Source organism: Oncorhynchus clarkii, chromosome 18 (genome assembly GCF_045791955.1).
Source record: "Oncorhynchus clarkii lewisi isolate Uvic-CL-2024 chromosome 18, UVic_Ocla_1.0, whole genome shotgun sequence".
In the NCBI taxonomy this organism is placed as follows: domain Eukaryota; kingdom Metazoa; phylum Chordata; class Actinopteri; order Salmoniformes; family Salmonidae; genus Oncorhynchus; species Oncorhynchus clarkii.
Genome location: NC_092164.1, coordinates 50,742,454 through 50,762,631, shown reverse-complemented (window position 1 = coordinate 50,762,631; position 20,178 = coordinate 50,742,454). Strand labels below are relative to the sequence as shown.

At 43.5% G+C, this 20,178-nt stretch overlaps 2 protein-coding genes across 2 annotated transcripts; both read left to right on the top strand.

Annotated features, from left to right (window-relative positions):
- Window positions 1–2,046: 2,046 nt before the first annotated feature.
- On the top strand, window positions 2,047–11,010 carry LOC139373640 (synaptotagmin-like 1). The gene is made up of 17 exons (XM_071114370.1): window positions 2,047–2,166; window positions 2,366–2,497; window positions 2,687–2,809; window positions 3,415–3,563; window positions 3,642–3,753; window positions 5,687–5,744; window positions 5,862–5,895; window positions 6,018–6,073; window positions 6,309–6,410; window positions 7,877–8,043; window positions 8,160–8,262; window positions 8,420–8,581; window positions 8,767–8,845; window positions 8,957–9,056; window positions 9,228–9,433; window positions 9,503–9,676; window positions 9,720–11,010. The coding sequence occupies exons 3-16, from the start codon at window positions 2,691–2,693 to the stop codon at window positions 9,643–9,645; spliced, it is 1,590 nt and encodes a 529-aa protein (XP_070970471.1). The 5' UTR covers window positions 2,047–2,166; window positions 2,366–2,497; window positions 2,687–2,690; the 3' UTR covers window positions 9,646–9,676; window positions 9,720–11,010.
- A 450-nt stretch (window positions 11,011–11,460) lies between these two features.
- Window positions 11,461–19,854, top strand: LOC139373638 (digestive cysteine proteinase 1). The gene is made up of 11 exons (XM_071114368.1): window positions 11,461–11,626; window positions 12,793–12,852; window positions 13,036–13,128; window positions 13,657–13,829; window positions 13,906–14,167; window positions 14,259–14,454; window positions 14,596–14,789; window positions 15,010–15,101; window positions 18,386–18,547; window positions 18,725–18,914; window positions 19,217–19,854. The coding sequence occupies exons 1-11, from the start codon at window positions 11,464–11,466 to the stop codon at window positions 19,402–19,404; spliced, it is 1,773 nt and encodes a 590-aa protein (XP_070970469.1). The 5' UTR covers window positions 11,461–11,463; the 3' UTR covers window positions 19,405–19,854.
- The last annotated feature ends 324 nt before the right edge of the window (window positions 19,855–20,178 follow it).

Here is a 20,178-nt window from a genome sequence, read left to right as displayed (position 1 = left end):
GTGTGTCCCAGATGTGCACCTGTCGGTCATTTTGTTTGTTTGACTGACCCTCCATTATGTTGTGTAACTCCTGTTTATGTGTGTGTGTGTGTGTGCCCATGTGTGTGTGTGCCCATGTGTGTGTGTGTCCGTGTGTGTGTGTGTCCATGTGTGTGTGTGCCCATGTGTGTGTGTGTGTGTGTGTGTGTGTGCCCATGTGTGTGTGTGTCCATGTGTGTGTGTGTATTCCCTTTTTTCCTGTCAGTTGGCCTAAATGCCTTCTGAATTTACAGTTGGCAAATAGTATTGTCTTAGAAGCTTGTAGTTATGTGAATGTGTAATGATTTTCAATCGTGTTTAAACATGTTCGTTAATTTGTGTTGTTGAACTGGTTTGGCTTGAGCTGCGTTCAGGAGGGAGGGATCTGGGATCTGTTCTGTTGTTGTGTTGTTTATGAAAATAAAGATCATGCAAAATAATAGGTTTATGTGAGTGTGTGTGAGAGAGAGAAATAAAGAGGGAGAGAGAGTGAGTTAAAAAGGAGTGTGTGTGTGTTTAGATGTGATGATACGGATATGAAGTGACATTGAGCTGGGTCTGGGTCTGGGTTCCTCAACATGGGGCTAGTAGAGCTGGGTGTGTCTGTGTGCCTCAACATGAGGATAGTAGAGGGAACAGAGCCTGGATCGGGGAACAGTTGCCAGGTTCAGTTGGACAAAATGTAGAAAGTCCAGTTGGTACCTCCCTGTTTCATTCCATTTCAAAACACTTTATCCCATTTAGTGCCCACTGAACATGACCCAGTCCTGGTGCTATTGGTTGGTTGACTGGTTGGTTGATCAGTGGGTGGTTGGTTGGCTGGCTGGCTGATTGGCTGGTTGGTTAGCTGGTTGGCTGGTTGGTTGATTGGATGGCTGGTTGGGGCTGTTTTGGGTTGTTCAGACAGAATGTAATTTCTCGACTGATTGGTTATAAAACCTCCCAACTCAGTGAACTGAAATCCCACAAACAAACTGGCTGTCCTCCAGTTCTACTGACAAAGAACTGAATGCTGGACTCTCTCTCTCTCTCTCTCTCTCTCTCTCAAAATCACACATACAAACACACACACTGACAAAAGGCTTGGTGGTGGAGTCACACACACACACACGCACGCACGCACACACACACACACACACACACACACACACACACACACACACACACACACACACACACACACACACACACACACACACACACACACACACACACACACACACACACAAGCAGTCTCTCTTCCTCTCATTCTGAAACACACTCACACTCTCTTTAAACAACAAAGACTGTCAGTACACAGTGTTCTGTACTGGTGTAGCTGTGTTTGTGTGAGACTGTGTAAGTGTATCGATTTCTCTGTGTGTTTGAGACTGTGTAGGCTTACCTATGTGTGTTTAAAAGGTGGGGCAGCTACTGTAAAGTACCCCACCTAGCCATATGGCCAGATATCTCTGAATGAAATGTTCTAACCTCTATCAAATACAACTATTTCTCTCTTTCTCTTTCACACACACACACACACACACACACACACACACCTTTTCATCAAACACAGCACGATACTGTCTGATAACCCTTATCATGATGTACCAAAAAATATACACACAGCAAGCCACATCAGCTTTGTCTCTACCACCCTATTCAATTTCCCTCTCCTTTCCGCAACTAATTAAACTTTTACTATGTTTATTCAAATATTATGAATAGAGTTCTGGGGTGTTGTGACCACCACAGTTGAGACACTGTGTTTTTCTTATGCAAATGCAACTAAGCAAATTAACCGGCTCACACAAACTGCTCCTGTCGGATCCGATTATTGATTATTATTAAGCCTACGCCGATTTCGCGTAAATAAAGAGCAAGATACGAGTAAGCATATGTATAGGCTACGTGTCTACAACATCCCATTATATAAATGTGTTGTAAACTTCGTATAACACTCTAATAGCCTACAGGTTTATCTGATGTTATTTATTTTTTAGCTCCAGTTCGTGTTTTGCATCCTGCCTGAAAGAGAAGGCGTGTTCGCGTTTATTCAGCAGTCTACCGTGTCGCGTCAACCTCGCCAAGTTCCACCACACCGCTTGGACTTTTCAGACACCAACCTTCTCCTGGAGAAAATATCCACCAACACTGGAGAACATTGATGTAAGTATGAACTGTTATTTGTATTTTTTTCCCCAGCGTGTTTGGAAACTTTTTACCAGTTTCATTCCAGTTTAAGAGCAAGTTGGGACAGGTAGCCAGCCTTCTCTTGCGCTGTTTGTTTCATGTGTATTCTGCATGTTTGCTTTTAGAAGGTGTGTACCGAGGTCACAGGTGCCTAACATACTTTTTTACTAACAAGTTAAAACAGGCTGTTGGGGAAGTGTTGTACTGTGGAAAGCTCGCGCTCCGCGGATGTTGCGCTTTGTATCCTGATTGCAAAACAAACCTAAAAAACACACGGAAGCTCTGAGCGCATGCACTAATCGCCCAGGTGAGACCACCGTTTACATGCTGTCAGACCATACAGTACAAACACACTATAGAGATTCTACAATAGCCTCATTTTAGGAGGAAGTGCCAACTGATAAACGTAGTAAACCGATCCCTGAGTCCGGAATTCTGTCATACTAGTAGTACTGTATTTTACAATGTAATCTCCCTCTCGCTCTCTCGCTCTCAGGGTGATGGAGGGAGAAGGGGAGTTGTTGGACCTGAGTCACCTGTCAGAGGCAGAGCAGTCTTCCATCTTGGAAGTGTTGCTAAGGGACTCTGAGCTGCGTTCCCGTGATGATGGTCGTTTAAGGTCAGAGGTGATTATTATTTAACCCTTTAGGTCCCTTATGGGCATCAAGTTGACTGATTGATTGAGTGACGTTTTTCCAAATATAGAGGTCTGTCAAACCCAGGGGCTGTTAATGTTATCCACAGAGAGCCAGTGTGGGCGTAAGCTTTTTATTTTGCCCAGCACTTGATTCATTGTTTTATTTGACATTTTAGTCATTTATCAGACCCATTTGTCTAAGATGACTCAGTCAGTGCATTCAACTAAGTTTGGTTGTGAAAACAACCACATCTGACTGTCATTGCAAGTAACCCTCATTAATTAATAAGCTGTATTATAAATGATATTATAATAAACTGGGTGGTTCGAGCCCTGAATGCTGTTTGGCTGACAGCTGTGGTGTTTCAGACCATATACCACGGGTATGACAAAACAATACTTTTTTACTGCTATAATTATGTTGGTAACCAGTTTATAATAGCAATAACCACCGCTAAGGGATTTATCCAGGCTCTTCGCGGTGCGTCTTGACTGAGATCAGCCCTTAGCCGTGGTATATTGGCCATATACCACACCCCCTTGGGCCTTATTGCTTAAATATAGTGAACATGATGTTTAACCCTCAGGGCCCTGCAGCAGAAAGAGGCAGACCCAGTGCGTTTGAGGTCACTGTCGGGGGCGTGGTTTAATGAGGAGAGAAGCAAACGCCACCGAGACACGAAGAACGGCGTTGACATCGTACAGGCCTCTATACGACGCAGGAAGCCAAGAACAGGTCAGACTACACACACACACCAATAATAACCAAGAAGCAGGACATCTGGTATAGATTGATTAATTTATTGATTGACAGATTTGCCTCTGAGTGGGGTGTTTAACGGGCAGACAGAAGATGCTCCTCCCACTAACAACAAAGACCCAACTTGTCAGATAAATGACAAGAAAGACGAGGATGACAAGAGAAGGTAAAGGCATTTATAATAAAGAGGGGTTGGATTGTGCTGTTATATGTACAGTAGAAGTTTACATACACTTAGGTTGGAGTCATTAAAACTCGTTTTTCAACCACTCCACAAATTTCTTGTTAACAAACTATAGTTTTGGCAAGTCGGTTAGGACATCTACTTTGTGCATGACACAAGTAATTTTTCCAACAATTGTTTACAGACAGATTATTTCACTTATAATTCACTGTATCACAATTCCAGTGGATCAGAAGTTTACATACACTAAATTGACAGTGCCTTTAAACAGCTTGGAAAATTCCAGAAAATTATGCTTCTTATAGGCTAATTGACATAATTTGAGTTAATTGGAGGTGTTCCATCAAACTCAGTGCCTCTTTACATCATGGGAAAATCAAAATAATTCCGCCAAAACCTCAGAAAAAACATTGTAGACCTCCACAAGTCTGGTTCATCCTTGGGAGCAATTTCCAAATGCCTGAAGGTACCACGTTCATCTGTACAAACAATAGTACGCAAATGTAAACACCATGGGACCACGCAGTCGTCATACCGCTCAGGAAGGAGATGCGTTCTGTCTCCTAAAGATGAACATACTTTAGTGCAAAAAGTGCAAATCAATCCCAGAACAACAGCAAAGGATCTTGTGAAGATGCTGGGGGAAACAGGTATAACATTATCTATATCCACAGTATGACGAGTCCTATATATTGACATAATCTGAAAGGCCGCTCAGCAACGAAGAAGCCACTGCTCCAAAACCGCCATAAAAAAGCCAGACTACGGTTTGCAACTGCACATGGGGACAAAGATCGTACTTTTTTGAGAAATGTCCTCTGGTCTGATGAAACAAAAATAGAACTGTTTGGCCATAATGACCATTGTTATGTTTGGAGGAAAAGGGGGGAGGCTTGCAAGCCGAAGAACATCCCAACCGTGAAACACGGGAGTGGCAGCATCATGTTGTGGGGGTGCTTTGCTGCAGGAGGGACTGGTGCACTTCACAAAATAGATGGCTTCATGAGGAAGAAAAATTATATGGATATAATGAAGCATCTCAAGACATCGGTCAGGAAGTTAAAGCTTGGTCGCAAATGGGTCTTCCAAATGAACAATGACCCCAAGCATACTTCCAAAGTTGTGGAAAAATGGCTTAAGGACAACAAAGTCAAGGTATTGGAGTGGCCATCGCAACACCCTGACCTCAATCCCATAGAAAAAGCATTTGAAAGCAAGGAGGCCTACAAACCTGACTCAGTTACAGCTCTGTCAGGAGCAATGGGCCAAAATTCACCCAAAATATTGTGGGAAGCTTGTGGAAGGCTACCCGAAACGTTTTTCCCAAGTTAAACATTTTAAATGCAATGCTACCAAATACAAATTGAGTGTATGTAAACTTCTGACCCACTGGGAATGTGATGAAAGAAATAAAAACTGAAATAAATAATTCTCTCTACTATTATTCTGGATTAAATGTCAGGAATTGTGAAAAACTGAGTTTAAATGTATTTGGCTCAGGTGTATGTAAACTTCTGACTTCAACTGTATGTTTGTGTGTTTATGTGTTTTCACACATCCACCCCCATTCTGATGTATTCAAATATGTGATACATACAGTATCTGATCTTTTCCCCAATGTGTAAACAGCAAAAAGCATGTAGAATCTGATCTTTTGAGTTCTGAGTCATACCACATCCATTACCATGACAACCATCCAACATTTTCAAGAAACAGGAGCATTGCATCTGCTATTTGAGAGGCTACATCAGTGTGAATGTGCAAATCTGATATGATTCACATGTAGAACTGAGTGTGGACATTCAAACAAAAATGTCAGATATGTAAAGATAATGCTTAAAGAAGTGCATGTATGGTTGAAGAAGTACTTGTATGTACAGTTTTAATGTATGTCGTTTTAGTTTTAAAATTTCAGTTACAGGAGTCAAAATCGTCTCACACCTACACCCAGAACCAGGAGCCCAAACACACAGGTTAGTCGTGTGTGTGTGTGTGTGTGTGTGTGTGTGTGTGTGTGTGTGTAGGAGGAGGAGGAGGATTGTCTGTCTAGTTGTGGAGAGGTAATCTCTCTCCTCTCTCTTCCCTTCCAGAGTCTCCAGGACAGCAACAGCATCTCATCTTCAGGTACACATTCCTCCCTGTCTCTCTCTTCACCCTCTCCCCCCGTTCATTTCTCTCACCCTCCTCCACCGCACTCTCCCTCTCTCATTCTGTCTGATTAATGTGTTTTTGTCTGCGCCTTCCAGACTATTACAGCAGGAGGAATGTACACATAGAGGAGACAGGGGAGGGAACACTGCAGGTACAGTCTACAGACACTCACTCCTTGTTTGGGGATAACGTTTTATCCTACTATTGCCTCTTTCTGTTCTAGAAACATGCTGACTGTGTGTGTGTGTGTGTGTGTGTGTGTGTGTGTGTGTGTGTGTGTGTGTGTGTGTGTGTGTGTGTGTGTGTGTGTGTGTGTGTGTGTGTGTGTGTGTGTGTGTGTGTGTGTGTGTGTGTGTGTGTGTGTGTGTGTGTGTGTGTGTGTGTAGGACTCGGAGGACACAAACTCGGTGTCCAGTGGTGTGACAGATGCTGTTCCGACACCTCTAAGGCCTGGGAGTTCAGTCAGCAGTCTACAGTCTAACTACACAGTGAGCCACATACATACATACAGTTGAAGTCGGAAGTTTACATACACCTTAGCCAAGTACATTTAAACTCAGTTTTTCACAATTCCTAACATTTAATCCTTGTAAAAATTCCCTGTCTTAGGTCAGTTAGGATCACCACTTTATTTTAAGAATGTGAAATGTCAGAATAATAGTAGAGAGAATTATTTATTTAAGCTTTTATTTCTTTCATCACATTCCCAGTGGGTCAGAAGTTTACATACACTCAATTATTATTTGGTAGCATTGCCTTTAAATTGTTTAACTTGGGTCAAACGTTTCGGGTAGCCTTCCACAAGCTTCCCACAATAAGTTGGGTGAATTTTGGCCATTTCCTCCTGACAGAGCTGGTGTAACTGAGTCAGGTTTGTAGGCCTCCTTGCTCGCAAACACTTTTTCAGTTCTGCTCACAAAATGTCTATGGGATTGAGGTCAGGGCTTTGTGATGACCACTCCAATACCTTGACTTTGTTGTCCTTAAGCCATTTTTCCACAACTTTGGAAGTATGCTTGGGGTCATTGTTCATTTGGAAGACCCATTTGCGACCAAGCTTTAACTTCCTGACCGATGTCTTGAGATGTTGCTCCATTATATCCATATAATTTTTCTTCCTCATGAAGCCATCTATTTTGTGAAGTGCACCAGTCGCTCCTGCAGCAAAGCACCCCCACAACATGATGCTGCCACTCCCGTATTTTACGGTTGGGATGGTGTTTTTCGGCTTGCAAGCCTCCCCCTTTTTCCTCTAAACATAACGATGGTCATTATGGCCAAACAGTTCTGTTTTTGTTTCATCAGACCAGAGGACATTTCTCAAAAAAGTACAACCTTTGTCCCCATGTGCAGTTGCAAACTGTAGTATGTCTTTTTATGGAGGTTTTGGAGCAGTGGCTTCTTACTTGCTGAGCGGCCTTTCAGGTTATGTCAATATATAGGACTCGTCATACTGTGGAAATAGATACTTTTGTACCTGTTTCCTCCAGCATCTTCACAAGATCCTTTGCTGTTGTTCTGGGATTGATTTGCACTTTTCGCACTAAATTACGTTAATCTCTTGCCAAATCTAAAGTTTGTTAACAAGACATTTGTGGAGTGGTTGAAAAACTAGTTTTAAAGACTCCAACCTAAGTGTAACGGATGTGAAACGGCTAGCTAGTCAGCGGTGGTGCACGCTAAATAGCGTTTCAATCGGTGACTTCACTTGCTCTGAGACCTTGAAGTAGTGGTTCCCCTTGCTCTACAAGGGCCGCGGCATTTGTGGAGCGATGGGTAACGATGCTTCATGGGTGACTGTTGTTGATGTGTGCAGAGGATCCCTGGTTCTAGCCCGGGTATGGGCGAGGGGACGGTCTAAAGTTGTACTGTTACATAAGTGTATGTAAACTTCAAACTTCAACTGTACATGCATACATACAAAACACGTGTGTGTGTGTGTGTGTATATGTAGTTGAGTGGCAGTATGATGAGTCTGTTCAGTTCGGGGGAGTTCGGAGCAGTGGAGGTGAAAGGGCGTGTCCTATTCTCATTGGACTATGACACTCAGAGGGAGGAGCTGCAGATCAGAGTGTGTCGCTGTGAAGACCTGGCCGCCGCACGCAAGAACCACTCCGACCCGTAAGTAAACTAGGGTTGCTGTTTCGAGGATGCTTACAGGCATCATTAATGTGAACTATCCCTTTGAGAAGCACTTGTTTTGTGTTAAGAAGTGTGTGTGTGTGCGTGTGTTGTAGGTATGTGAAGGCATATCTCCTGCCTGATAAGTCATCTCACAGTAAGAAGAAAACATCAGTGAAGAAAAAGACTCTCAGCCCAGTCTTTGACCAGACACTGAAAGTGAGAGCACACACTCTTTCTCGATCCTTTCCCTCAGCATCTGTCTTGTTTGTTACCTCTCTGTCTACTTGCCGGTCTGTCTTCTGTCTGTCTTGTCTGATGTACATGTGAATGTATGAACCACTTGCGTCTCTCAGTATAATTGTGTTTGTTTCAGTATAAAATCAGTGTGTCAGAGGTGCGTGGCAGGACTCTGAACCTGTCTGTGTGGCACGCTGCCCCACTGGGCAGAAACCTGTTCCTAGGAGAGGTGGAGCTTGAGCTGGCTCACTGGGACTGGAAACATACATGCTCTGACTGGTACCAGCTACAGCCACGGGTAAGAGCTGGTATACACACACACACACCACAGCATGCAGTAAGTCTTAAATTGTATGTGGTCTTAACTGGCCAGGAGAAGAGAAGGTGCTGAGAATTTCAACAATCTCTTATATAACCCTTCTAACCTAATCTCTCTTCTCTTCAATCTCCCACTCTCCTCTTTTTCTGTTCTCTCTCTCTCAGGTCCAGTGTAGTCCAGAGTCTATCAGTAGTCGAGGAAACATCCTGCTCTCTATCAAGTTCATCCCAGCAGGGTCCGAGGGTAAACTGAGCTCATTATGCTCGTCACACACACCCAGCACTTTCTCTCCTTCTCTCTCTCATACTCACTCACTCTCTCTGTCTGAACTTACTCTGAACGTATTCTGTGTAGGTGGAGGTCTACCTCTAACAGGGGAGCTACACATCTGGCTGCGGGAAGCGCAGGGTCTTCTCTCCACCAAAGGGGGTGTCGTTGACTCCTTCATCAAGAGGTGGGTTAGAGCTCAGAGGTCAGGAGTTGGAAGAAAACCCGCAGTGTGGCCGTTCTCAAGGTCTGGATTTGTGGAACGGGGGTCTAGAGTTAGTGGGATAAGACTGTGTTTACAATATAGTGGAACGTGTATAAGAACTGTTCTTTAACCCTACTTTGACTTTAATCCAAGTTACGTGCTGCCGGACACCAGCCGGTCGAGCGGTCAGAAGACACGCGTGGTTAAGCGGTCGGTCAGTCCGACCTACAACCACACCATGGTGTATGACGGGTTCCAGCCTGCTGACCTGAAAGAGGCCTGTGCCGAGCTGACTGTCTGGCTCCGTGAAGGGTTAAAAACACACCTGCTGGGAGGGGTCCGACTCAGTCGTGGGACAGGTGAGATACACACAGATAGATACGCACTGTGTACGCACAGATGACATTGTAATAAGGTGTGTGTTACAGGTCTGAGCTACGGAGTGGCAGTGGGTTGGATGGATTCAACAGAGGAAGAAGCATCTGTTTGGAATTCCATGATCCTGAACCCCAACCACTGGATGGATACTACACTACCTATCAGAACTAACCTGGCTGATCGCCCAGAATAACACACACACACTACACTTCCCACTAGAATCTGTACATATAAAAGGTAGTGCTGCTGGTAGTATGTGTTGGGTTTTGTTGCCTACAGTAGGATACGTATGGGTATACTTTTAGCTTACCTGTAGGGCTAGTTTTAGAGACCCAGATCAATCAAATACATTTCAGTCAGGGCAGTGTAGGGCTATTGTTTTAAATTAGGATAGGGTCAGCTATACTTCCTCAAGCCTAGCTAGTGGTTTATAAATGCCCAAACGATCACGGTTGAATTCCACAATAATAAGGAACTAGAAAGAGGAAACTAGGGGGAGGAAATACATATGACAGTGTGTTAGTTAACAAAGACATTAATTCTTAATCATGTTATGTTAAAACTGCTGTATAAAATGTGTAATCTAAAAACTTGTGTCATACATATGTCAAGTAAACAATTTAAGAGTATTTGAGCTGCACTTAATTTAGCTTGGAGTTGGTACTTTTTGGACTATTCCACAGTATGAGTCATAATAGCGATAACCTAGCTGTCAAACAAGGAAATGGTTCCAATCGTTTTTCCACCATTCATTTTTCCCATAGGGGATTTTAGAAACACTTAAAATAATGGCTGTGTTTCGTGTAGATCTACCCTGGCGTAATGTTTTGATAACCGTCTAAATCTCTTTCGGACAAGGTGACTTTTATCAATATATTTTCTTGAATTTACCCCCCTCCCCCAAAATGAAATGATAATTAGTTGCTAATGTGGGTATCATAAAGAACTACAAATGTCATGATGATCTGGACGAGACTGCCGAATCGAGGCAATGATAAGAATCTAAGGGATTAACTATCTAATGTTAGCTAAATGTAGTAATGACTAAATTGACATATTCTGTGAACTGTCTTGTGCACGTTTTTAATGGCAGAATACCTGTTAGCAAAGGTGTCAGCTAGGGATAAAATGCAGGAGCTTGTAGGGATTTGTAATCTACATTTTCGTATCTGAGTGGAATATATTGATAAATCAATTTGGCCAGGAGAGATTTACATGGTTATCAAAACGTCACGCCACGGTAAGCCTACACGAAACTCAGCCCTTATTTTAAGTGTCTCTAAAATCCCCTATGGAAAAAATGAATGGTGGAAATATGATTGAAACCAGTTCCAGATTTGGGTTTTGTGGGTATTCTGACACCTCCACCGTTTGTTTAGACGACTTCAAGCCCAACTCAGGTATTTGACTAATATATTATGACGCAGTTCTGGTTCTCTGTTGTGAAGTTAAATTTACTGTACGAATCAACCTTTATGAATGTTTCTGTGTAATAATGTTATTGTACATTATCAATTAAATTTCAATACCTCGATTAAACTACAGTTTTGTAATCTCGTGGACAGAGTACACTACTCATTTGTTATCTGACTCAATTAGGCACAATTTTAGTTATGTATTTCCGAAATCGTGTCCTTCTCACATATAATCACTGACATTAAGAACATGGATCTACATAGTGTCGCAGGTTCGCAATTGTATTTGTCGTTTTATGAGGCAATGGCATTCTGCCACACTGCGGAATACAGCCATAGAAGACCAGGGGCATGTTATCAAATGCGATAAAAGCTCTGACAGTAAATGCACATGATTATGTCATTTTCTCTCTGACAGACTCTAAAGATGCCGAATAATGCCAAAATATCTGTAGAAATCCACAATAAATACCAAAAATTATCATATGACCGAAATCACATGACTTGCCCAAATCACCCACCCCTGTCCTGTGATTGGAGGGCTTCTATCAGGACTTCCATCTGATTGGCCAACATAGATGCCAATCATTAACAGCATGGACTTAAATTCAATACATGTTGTATCACTCGAGTCGTTGCAGAACGCAATACGATATGTTTATGTCTTTCTGACTGATCTCATATACGCGCAGAACAACCTACGAAAAGAAGCTATGAGGGACTGGTACATTGTAACTGTGCTATTGTGGAGCGTAGTAGGTAAGATCTCGAGATGTTTTTGTTAAGACAGTTAATTAAAAGTTGATAAATTCTGATCGTTTTGTTTATGTTTTGCGTATTCGACGAGTCCTCTTTACTCAACCAAATGTAGGCCTACTATACAATTATTTATAATGTTATTGTATGAACTGAATTGTTTTGGATAAAATGCTAATTGGGAACATAACTGTTGACGCGCCTGTACAGATCTCGTGACACCGGGGCGACCTGACCGCACTGCTAAAACTCCCAGTCAAATATCTTGGAATGAACGAGGTCACAGAAGTTACTATAATTTGAAAAGACCCTGCATGTTGCACTGGTAAACAAATGTTTATTCTGATTCACGGGTAGGATACTGCTCTGTTGTAGCTGACTAAACTCCAATCCATGGTGAATGAACCCAGACTGGAGTTTAGTCGGCTAGCTCTATGTAGCCTAAGTAGTCTACTATGTCAAACTGATTTAGGTACAACATCGTGATAAACATGTGTTATTTTTTAGAGTCACTGTAAACTGGCATAAAATGAACACTATCTCTAAACTGGATTCGTGTATCCCGAGTGGCGCAGCGGTCTAAGGCACTGCATCTCGGTGCAAGAGGCGTCACTACAATCCCTTTTTCGATTCCAGGCTTTATCACATCCGGCCGTGATTGGGAGTCGTACAGGGCGGCGCTTAGCATTGCCCGGGGTAGGCCGTTATTGTAAATAAGAATTTGTTCTTAATTAACGGACTTGCCTAGTTGTGTGTGTGTGTGTGTGTGATCTGATCTGTGGACCTCGACTGTTGACTCGCGTTGCTTCTGACTAGAGTAGGTAACACTTATTATTTTTCAACAATAGTGAGTGAGAAAAGCAAAGCTCATGTCTGTCTGTCTGCCCAGTCTGATAAGTCCTCAAAGGTCATCCAGCCAACCACACCACCAGCGTGAGACTTTGGCACGTGGTGGTCACAAGCCTGGTCTCTACTGTTATCATATGTGTTGTTTACTTTGTAATCCTGCAACAAACACAAACTCCACTCCACATCTGTAACCCACTTTCTTCTCTTAGGTCACAGCGGAGGGGTAATGTTAGCAGTAATAGTATGAGACGGGTTAAGGGTAGACTCTGGAATATAACCTCTTCGTACACCTCTGGCATTGACATGCTCTTTCTCCACAGCCACAGAGGGAAAAGCTCTCCCTTCAGTCCCAGACTTTGGGAAGGCATACCATGTCAAAGGTGAGTGAGACCTATTGTTATTGAACTGAGTGGTCACTTAATGTATGGTAATAATATATATCCTGTACTTTTACATGACTTGTCAGTAACTACAAGATTACACCATTTACATTTTAATAATTTAACAGACACTCTTATCCAGAGTGCCTTACTGTTAGTTTATTAATTACATTTGTGTATCAGGTGTGATCTCCCTGCCCTATGCTGAGATAAAGGAACCATTCGAGGCCTGGTTCGACCTGAAGGGGAGGACCAGCCGTATTGACTATTACCACGGTAACTATTTACACACTTGCTGTACAATAGTCAAGCAATATGGCTCCGTGTTCTCTCAGGCAAGCTGGAATATCCACCTTATTGCTTATGTCAATAAAATCCTAGCAGATTTTTAGAAGTTGTTCTTGGGTGGACAGGACCTGTGGGTTTTTTTTGGTCTCAAATGACATCCTTTTGAGGAGTCCCCTGTGCTGCAGCTTTGATCAGAAGTAGTGCATGTTAGCAGCAGGGTTGTAGTGGATGTCATTTGAGATGCCCTGTCAGTGAATCACGTGTGGAACAGAGGCCTTTCTACTGAGTCAAGGTCAGTAGACTGAAACCTCAGCACTTCTAGACAGCGAAACTTGTCAACTAAGCAGTGAACTACAGCTTCTTTTAAATCACGCTATAAAATCCTGGAGATGAGAGGGCCACTAAGACCAGGGATCTCTAACTCTATTCTAGGTTGTGCAGACTTTTGTTAGTTCAGCACTAACACGCAGTCCACTTCAGTTCTTATTTTCTGTGTGTTGTCATGGTGACCTGTAGGCCAGGTGTCGACGTACCAGATGGGGATGGAGCTTCCTTGGGGATCATCCTATAAGATCACTCCTGAGACCACAGAGGTGGAGCTAAACATTATGAAGTGTTTCCAGGTCAATGGCACAAAAGAAGAGCCAGTCACACCTCAAGGATCCCTACCTGACCTCCAGGGGTTCATGGTGTGTGTGGTTGAGTTTTTCAAATAATACAGGTAGTTTTGAAAAGTTATTTGTAATAAGTGGTCTTTGTGTGTAGTTCCTCAGGATGGAGTACTATGGAGGTGTGCTCTGTGAGGTCTGGCAGAATGTGACAGTAGTCGGACACAAGAAGAATACCTACACACTCTGGGTGACACGCCCTGAAGGAGGGGTTATGGGAGGAGCTGAGCTGACCACTCCCCTACACTACGAGATGATGGGCTACAACACCCTGCTGGGGTCCCATTATGATAAATATCTGGTCGACTACAAGGAGTTCAGCTCAAAGTTTGACCCCAAAGTCTTTGCCCTGCCTGATGGTTCGCATGCGCAAACACACAGCTCTCAAGCCATGTGACAATTAACAAACAATCTTAATCACTTTCTTGTCGGTCACATCTCTCTTTTCAGGGATGAGCTGTGGTTCATTTCCTGGTCCGGGTGTGGAGCACCACCTGCTGGCCAATCCGATGAAAGATCTGATTCACACTTCCTCGTTAGGCCATGCCCAGCGGTTGTTCGGCCACTTCAAGGAGCAGTTTGGGCGTCGTTATGGTGACGAGAGAGAGCATGAGAAGAGAGAGCACGCATTCGTTCACAACCTCCGGTGAGGGTGCTGGGGAAAGCGGGAGAGGGCAAGAGAAACAAATGAAGGCTTGAAAGTTTTAGGTGAATATAATTTGGTGGTTACAAATTCTGTTTTCCTCTATTCCCCTCTCGCTCTTCCCTCCATTATTCCCTCTCCCAGGTATGTCCACTCTATGAACCGTGCTGGCCTGTCGTTCTCCCTGGCGGTCAACTCTCTGTCTGACCTCTCCATGTCGGAGCTGTCTGCTATGAGGGGCAGAAATGGAGGGAATAGGCCCAACAACGGCTTGCCGTTCCCCATGCACCTATACACTGGAGTACAGGTCCCTGATCAGCTGGACTGGAGGCTCTATGGTGTGTGGAGCAGAGAAGGCTGGTGGAAGGAGCTATAGGAGGACGAGTTCATTGTAACTGCTGGAATTAACTGAATGGCGTCAAACGTGGTTTCCATATGTTTGATACCGTTCCATTTATTCTGTTCCATAGACTTCTCAGCCCGTTCTCCTATAGTTCCACCCACCAGCTTCCATGTGCGTGTGCATGCATGTGTGACAACATTGTGTGTATTTTCTAGGTGCTGTGACTCCGGTGAAGGACCAGGCCATCTGTGGTTCATGTTGGAGCTTTGCCACCACTGGAGCAGTAGAGGGCGCTCTCTTCCTGAAAGTAATATCTCACAGTGATTTTTAGAATAACTTCAGTTGGAGTGGTGTTATAGCTGTTTATTTGAATCCCCATTAGCTTTTGCAGCAACTATTCTAACTGTGGTCCACAAACACACTGATAGACGGACAGTCACAATATTGTAAAATACAACAAAGTGTCTGCCAGGGTTTCTGTTTGGAAAAGGTGGACCATGTTAATGCATCTTAACAGAACATGCAACTCATTTAATGACGCAGCCAATAAAACGTCATTTTCAAATGTTTGCCAAAATGCAATTGTGAACAGGGCACCTGGAACACCCCCATTCTGAACAGGGCATGTGATAGCAGTTTGAATGGGGGGGGGGGGGGGGGGAGAGAATCTAAAGATGCAATAACTAGGATGGGTTGCTAATATGACTAGGATGTTGCCTTTGGCTTCTGGACAATGAAATAGAGTTGACATGAAAACCAGGAGAGGAATGTCATAGCGGTGGGTCCAACAGGGAATTAAATGGAAAAGCATGTGCCCAAATTATATATTTACTCCTGTCTGTACAGAAATAAAATACTTCACCAGAAAGCATGATTTAGCATCAGAGGAATCAAGGATTATTAGATTCTTTAAGAAAATTGCTGTGGATTGTTTCAAATCACAAGCTCGTAGGCCCATGCCTATTGGAAGTCCACAATTTGGGTAGCACGCGTGGCAATGGGCCAAGCTGGTTGAGTTGCGGGTGTCAGTGAAAAACATCTCATGTGTGACGGTAATGTCTTGAGTATAATTTTAAATGTGACAAGGGGAGGGATGTGTGGCGTAGATATAGGCCAGTCTCTCCAGAATGTTGTGACAAGGGGAGGGATGTGTGGCGTAGATATAGGCCAGTCTCTCCAGAATGTTGTGACAAGGGGAGGGATGTGTGGCGTAGGTATAGGCCAGTCTCTCCAGAATGTTGTGACAAGGGGAGGGATGTGTGGCGTAGGTATAGGCCAGTCTCTCCAGAATGTTGTGACAAGGGGAGGGATGTGTGGCGTAGGTATAGGCCAGTCTCTCCAGAATGTTGTGACAAGGGGAGGGATGTGTGGCGTAGGTATAGGCCAGTCTCTCCAGAATGTTGTGACAAGGGGAGGGATGTGTGGCGTAGGTATAGGCCAGTCTCTCCAGAATGTTGTGACAAGGGGAGGGATGTGTGGCGTAGGTATAGGCCAGTCTCTCCAGAATGTTGTGACAAGGGGAGGGATGTGTGGTGTAGATATAGACTAGTCTCTCCAGAATGGCTCAGCTGTATCCTGCCAAGTCTTGCTCATTGTTCACCCTTTGAGAATTGTTTTTCTCCTTTTGTAATGGGGATTGTCACCAGTAGTAAATGTACTGTAAATCCTTGTAATTTGATTAGATTAATTAGTAATTTACAATGTTCTTTGCAGAGTTCAGAACCTGCTACACTGGTGAGAAACAAGTTTAGGTTTTTCATAACCATTTAAGAGATTTGTTTCATTGAGCCCTTCTCCCTCTCCTGATAATGTTGAGGGAGCGTGCGTGCGCCTGAGCACACAGAAGTACCTGGCCATAAGATTTTATGATTAAGCACATGACAATGATTTTGAGAAATGAAAAACATTATTGAAATGAAACTTCCATGAGAAATGCGCATATGAAAATCATACCTGGCACACAGAATAGTAGGCTAAATTGTAAGCTTCCTCAAACTTAAAAAAAAAACATAATTGCCTCCATGTTGCCATGGTCAGATTTTGCCTATAGGCTACTTTGACACAATGTAAGACGAACATTCAGGTGTCAAACAATTAAGAATGTTTTCAAAATGCAGCTCCAGCTCACGTAAAGTGGTGGGTGACGCACTGATAGTAGTTGCCTGCACTTGATGGTGAATGGGAGATGCGCTTCAATTACCAGTTTAGATACAAATAGCTTTTTTAATAAAATAAATCAATCATGCACCATAACTGTTTAACACATTATTGGATTTTAAAAATGTGCAATGAATGGGCTCATAAAAGCACAAGTCTTACTCCTGCAGAGAAGCTGCAGGAGAAATCTCACTCCAGCTATGCTCTGTATGCTGTGCACTTGTGATAGTTGTTTGATAAGTAAAATGCACAAATTAGAAAACCCTTTGTGTCCCATGAAATGTTGACTCTGTTTTTTTTTTTAAAGGGAATTTTGCTGTTTGCTTGAGTAATTTGCTATGAATCCTGTGCGTCGCTGTGAATGTGTATCGGACTTTGGTTAATGGTGTCTGAGCTGAATGTTATTTGCCAACCTCAACCAGGAGAGACTATCGTGCATGTTAGTGCTGGAGAGGGCAAGGCATGCAGCTCTGTTCTGAGCCAGCTGTAGCTGGTCAAGTTGATCTGTGTTCTACACATGTTTTTCTAACACCCCTCTTCAGAACAGGTGACGTAAAGCAAGTTAGGTTTTTTTCAATAACGTCTTAGGCTGCACTGAAAGGTTATAAATTACCCAACTTAACTTAATGAATGATGGAAATTAATTGGATTTTCTACCCATAATATCAGCAGTCAGCGCTGTAGCTCATCCCTAAGGAGGATGATAATTAATATTGTCCTTTTATTCAGACGGTAAAATGGATGAAAATAAATGTCAACTTGTTCACAATTAGCTGTAGCTTGAACACTTTTTTTCCTCTCACGTGTTTGATTATGTGGTTGAGGTGTTTTAAGATCTCTAGCTGTAATATACTTGCATGTATCACCGCCATCTCTGGTCTCCCTGCACCCCATAATCCATATCCACAGGCGTTCCTTCCTCACTGGTGTTGCCTAGCAACTCTAGAAATGTTCAAGACAGGTTTCTTATGGGCTGTCGCGCTGAGTATTCACCATTCCCTTGAACAACACGCACTCATTAGCAGTAGTAGCTGATTGCAGTTCAGGAGATTTTTAATGAGCCACGTGTGGTGGTTCATGGAGTTTGTTGAACTTACATAGGAGGCCATTTAAGCTGAAGTTGGGACTTATTTGGGAGAGTTGAGGGGATGGTTGTTAGTCTTGTCAGTGGTCCTCCTTTGTACCTCTGCCAGCTCTAAGGAAATGAGCTTGTCCTCTCAGTAGGAAGTGACCGGGAGGTGCTGTGTCCTGCTGCACTGGCAGGTTCATAAACATACTACTTCCCAGGGGGCCAATCAGATTCCTCCCATCTGACCTCCTAGCAACCCACAGATGCAGCTGTGGAAGTTGCTGTGAAAAAACAGTAATTGGTCTCTCCCCCCCCCCCCTTCTCACCCAGTTATAATTGTCAGTTCTTCTCTTTTCTCCCTGTAGTCAGGGTCCCTCCAGGTCTTGTCCCAGCAGATGTTGGTAGATTGTAGCTGGGGCTTTGGTAATAACGGATGTGATGGAGGAGAGGAGTGGAGGGCCTACGAGTGGATCATGAAACACGGAGGCATCGCCACTACGGAGACCTATGGTTCCTACATGGGCATGGTGAGACACACACAGAGCGCTTGTCTAGATGTAATCCACAGGGCTCTATGCTTTGCCTGCTGCTTTTCATGTCTTACACACACTTGTTTATAAACTCATATACTCTGACAAACGGGACATGTAAATCTTTACAATATACTGTACTTGAACCTAGTGTATGACTCTCTCTCCTAACAGAACGGCCTGTGCCACCTCAACACTTCTCAGCTGACAGCTCGTGTCCAGAGCTACACCAATGTGACGTCAGGTGATGCCGAGGCGCTGAAGGTGGCGTTGTTTAAACATGGCCCAGTGGCCGTCAGTATTGACGCAGGACATAGATCCTTTGTCTTCTACAGCCACGGGGTCTACTATGAACCCAAATGTGGTGAGTTATATACTATAGTGCCCTCAAACTCAACTCTGGACCTCAAGCCAGTTCCACTGCGGTTTTTCATTGTTCCCCTCTAATCAGGGACTGATTTAGACATGGGACATCATGTGGGTGCAATTAATTATGAGGTAGAACAGAACCAGCAGGCTCCAGACTTCGTAGCGTAAGAGTTGAATACGCCTGCTATAGGGTAAACATACACAGCTATTCTTCAAATCTGTCTGAGGTATTCCCCAGGGCTGTTCTCATTCTCTCGCGATCACTCACGCAATCTCTTTCTTTTCCCTCACGCCTAGGAAACACAACTGACTCCCTGGACCACGCGGTGCTTGCAGTGGGTTATGGTGTCATGGAGGCGGAGCCTTACTGGCTGGTGAAGAACTCCTGGTCAACCTACTGGGGAAACGATGGGTACATACTGATGTCTATGAAGGATAACAACTGTGGTGTTACCACTGATGCTACGTATGTTACGCTGGCATAGAGCGAGGGAGAAACATGAAACGCACGCACAGGAGTTACCACTCCTTTTTAAATGATAGGAGGCGGTATTTGAAATTGGATGAATATCAGAAGTGTGTGGTGCATGGGATGAAGTAATATCGTTCAGGCAGTAAGATTTTTAGACATGTTTATTGCTGGTTGGCGCACGGTGCCTTTCTCTCCGGTCATATACACACTTTGTCACACAAACGTGCGCACACACTGAATACGCACACTTGTGCTCTGGAATCGTGGAGTCATGTCAATAAATGTGGAATGTTTTTGTACTTGCTGTGTTTTTTTTTTTTTTTTTCATGCTGACTCAAGTGTTTTGCTAACTCATGACAAATAAGACCTTACTCTTCCCAACACACTCAGTCGTTCTAAACACATGATGAATACATGTATGCCTTGCTGTTGCTAGCAGTAGCACCACATGTACATTATATATCAACGTTTTTTTTATTTTATTTCACTAGGCAAGTCTTAAGAACAAATTCTTATTTTCAATGACGGCCTAGGAACAGTGGGTTAACTGCCTGTTCAGGGGCAGAACAACAGATTTTGTACCTTGTCAGGGATTTGAACTTGCAACCTTTCGGTTACTAGTCCAATGCTCTAACCACTAGGCTACTTCTGGGGCGGCAGGGTATGTGGACACCCCTTCAAATTAGTGGGTTCTTCTATTTCAGCCACACCTGTTGCTAACAGGTGTCTAAAATCGAGCTCTGACTTTCAACATGGCACTGTCATAGGATGCCATCTTTCCAACAAG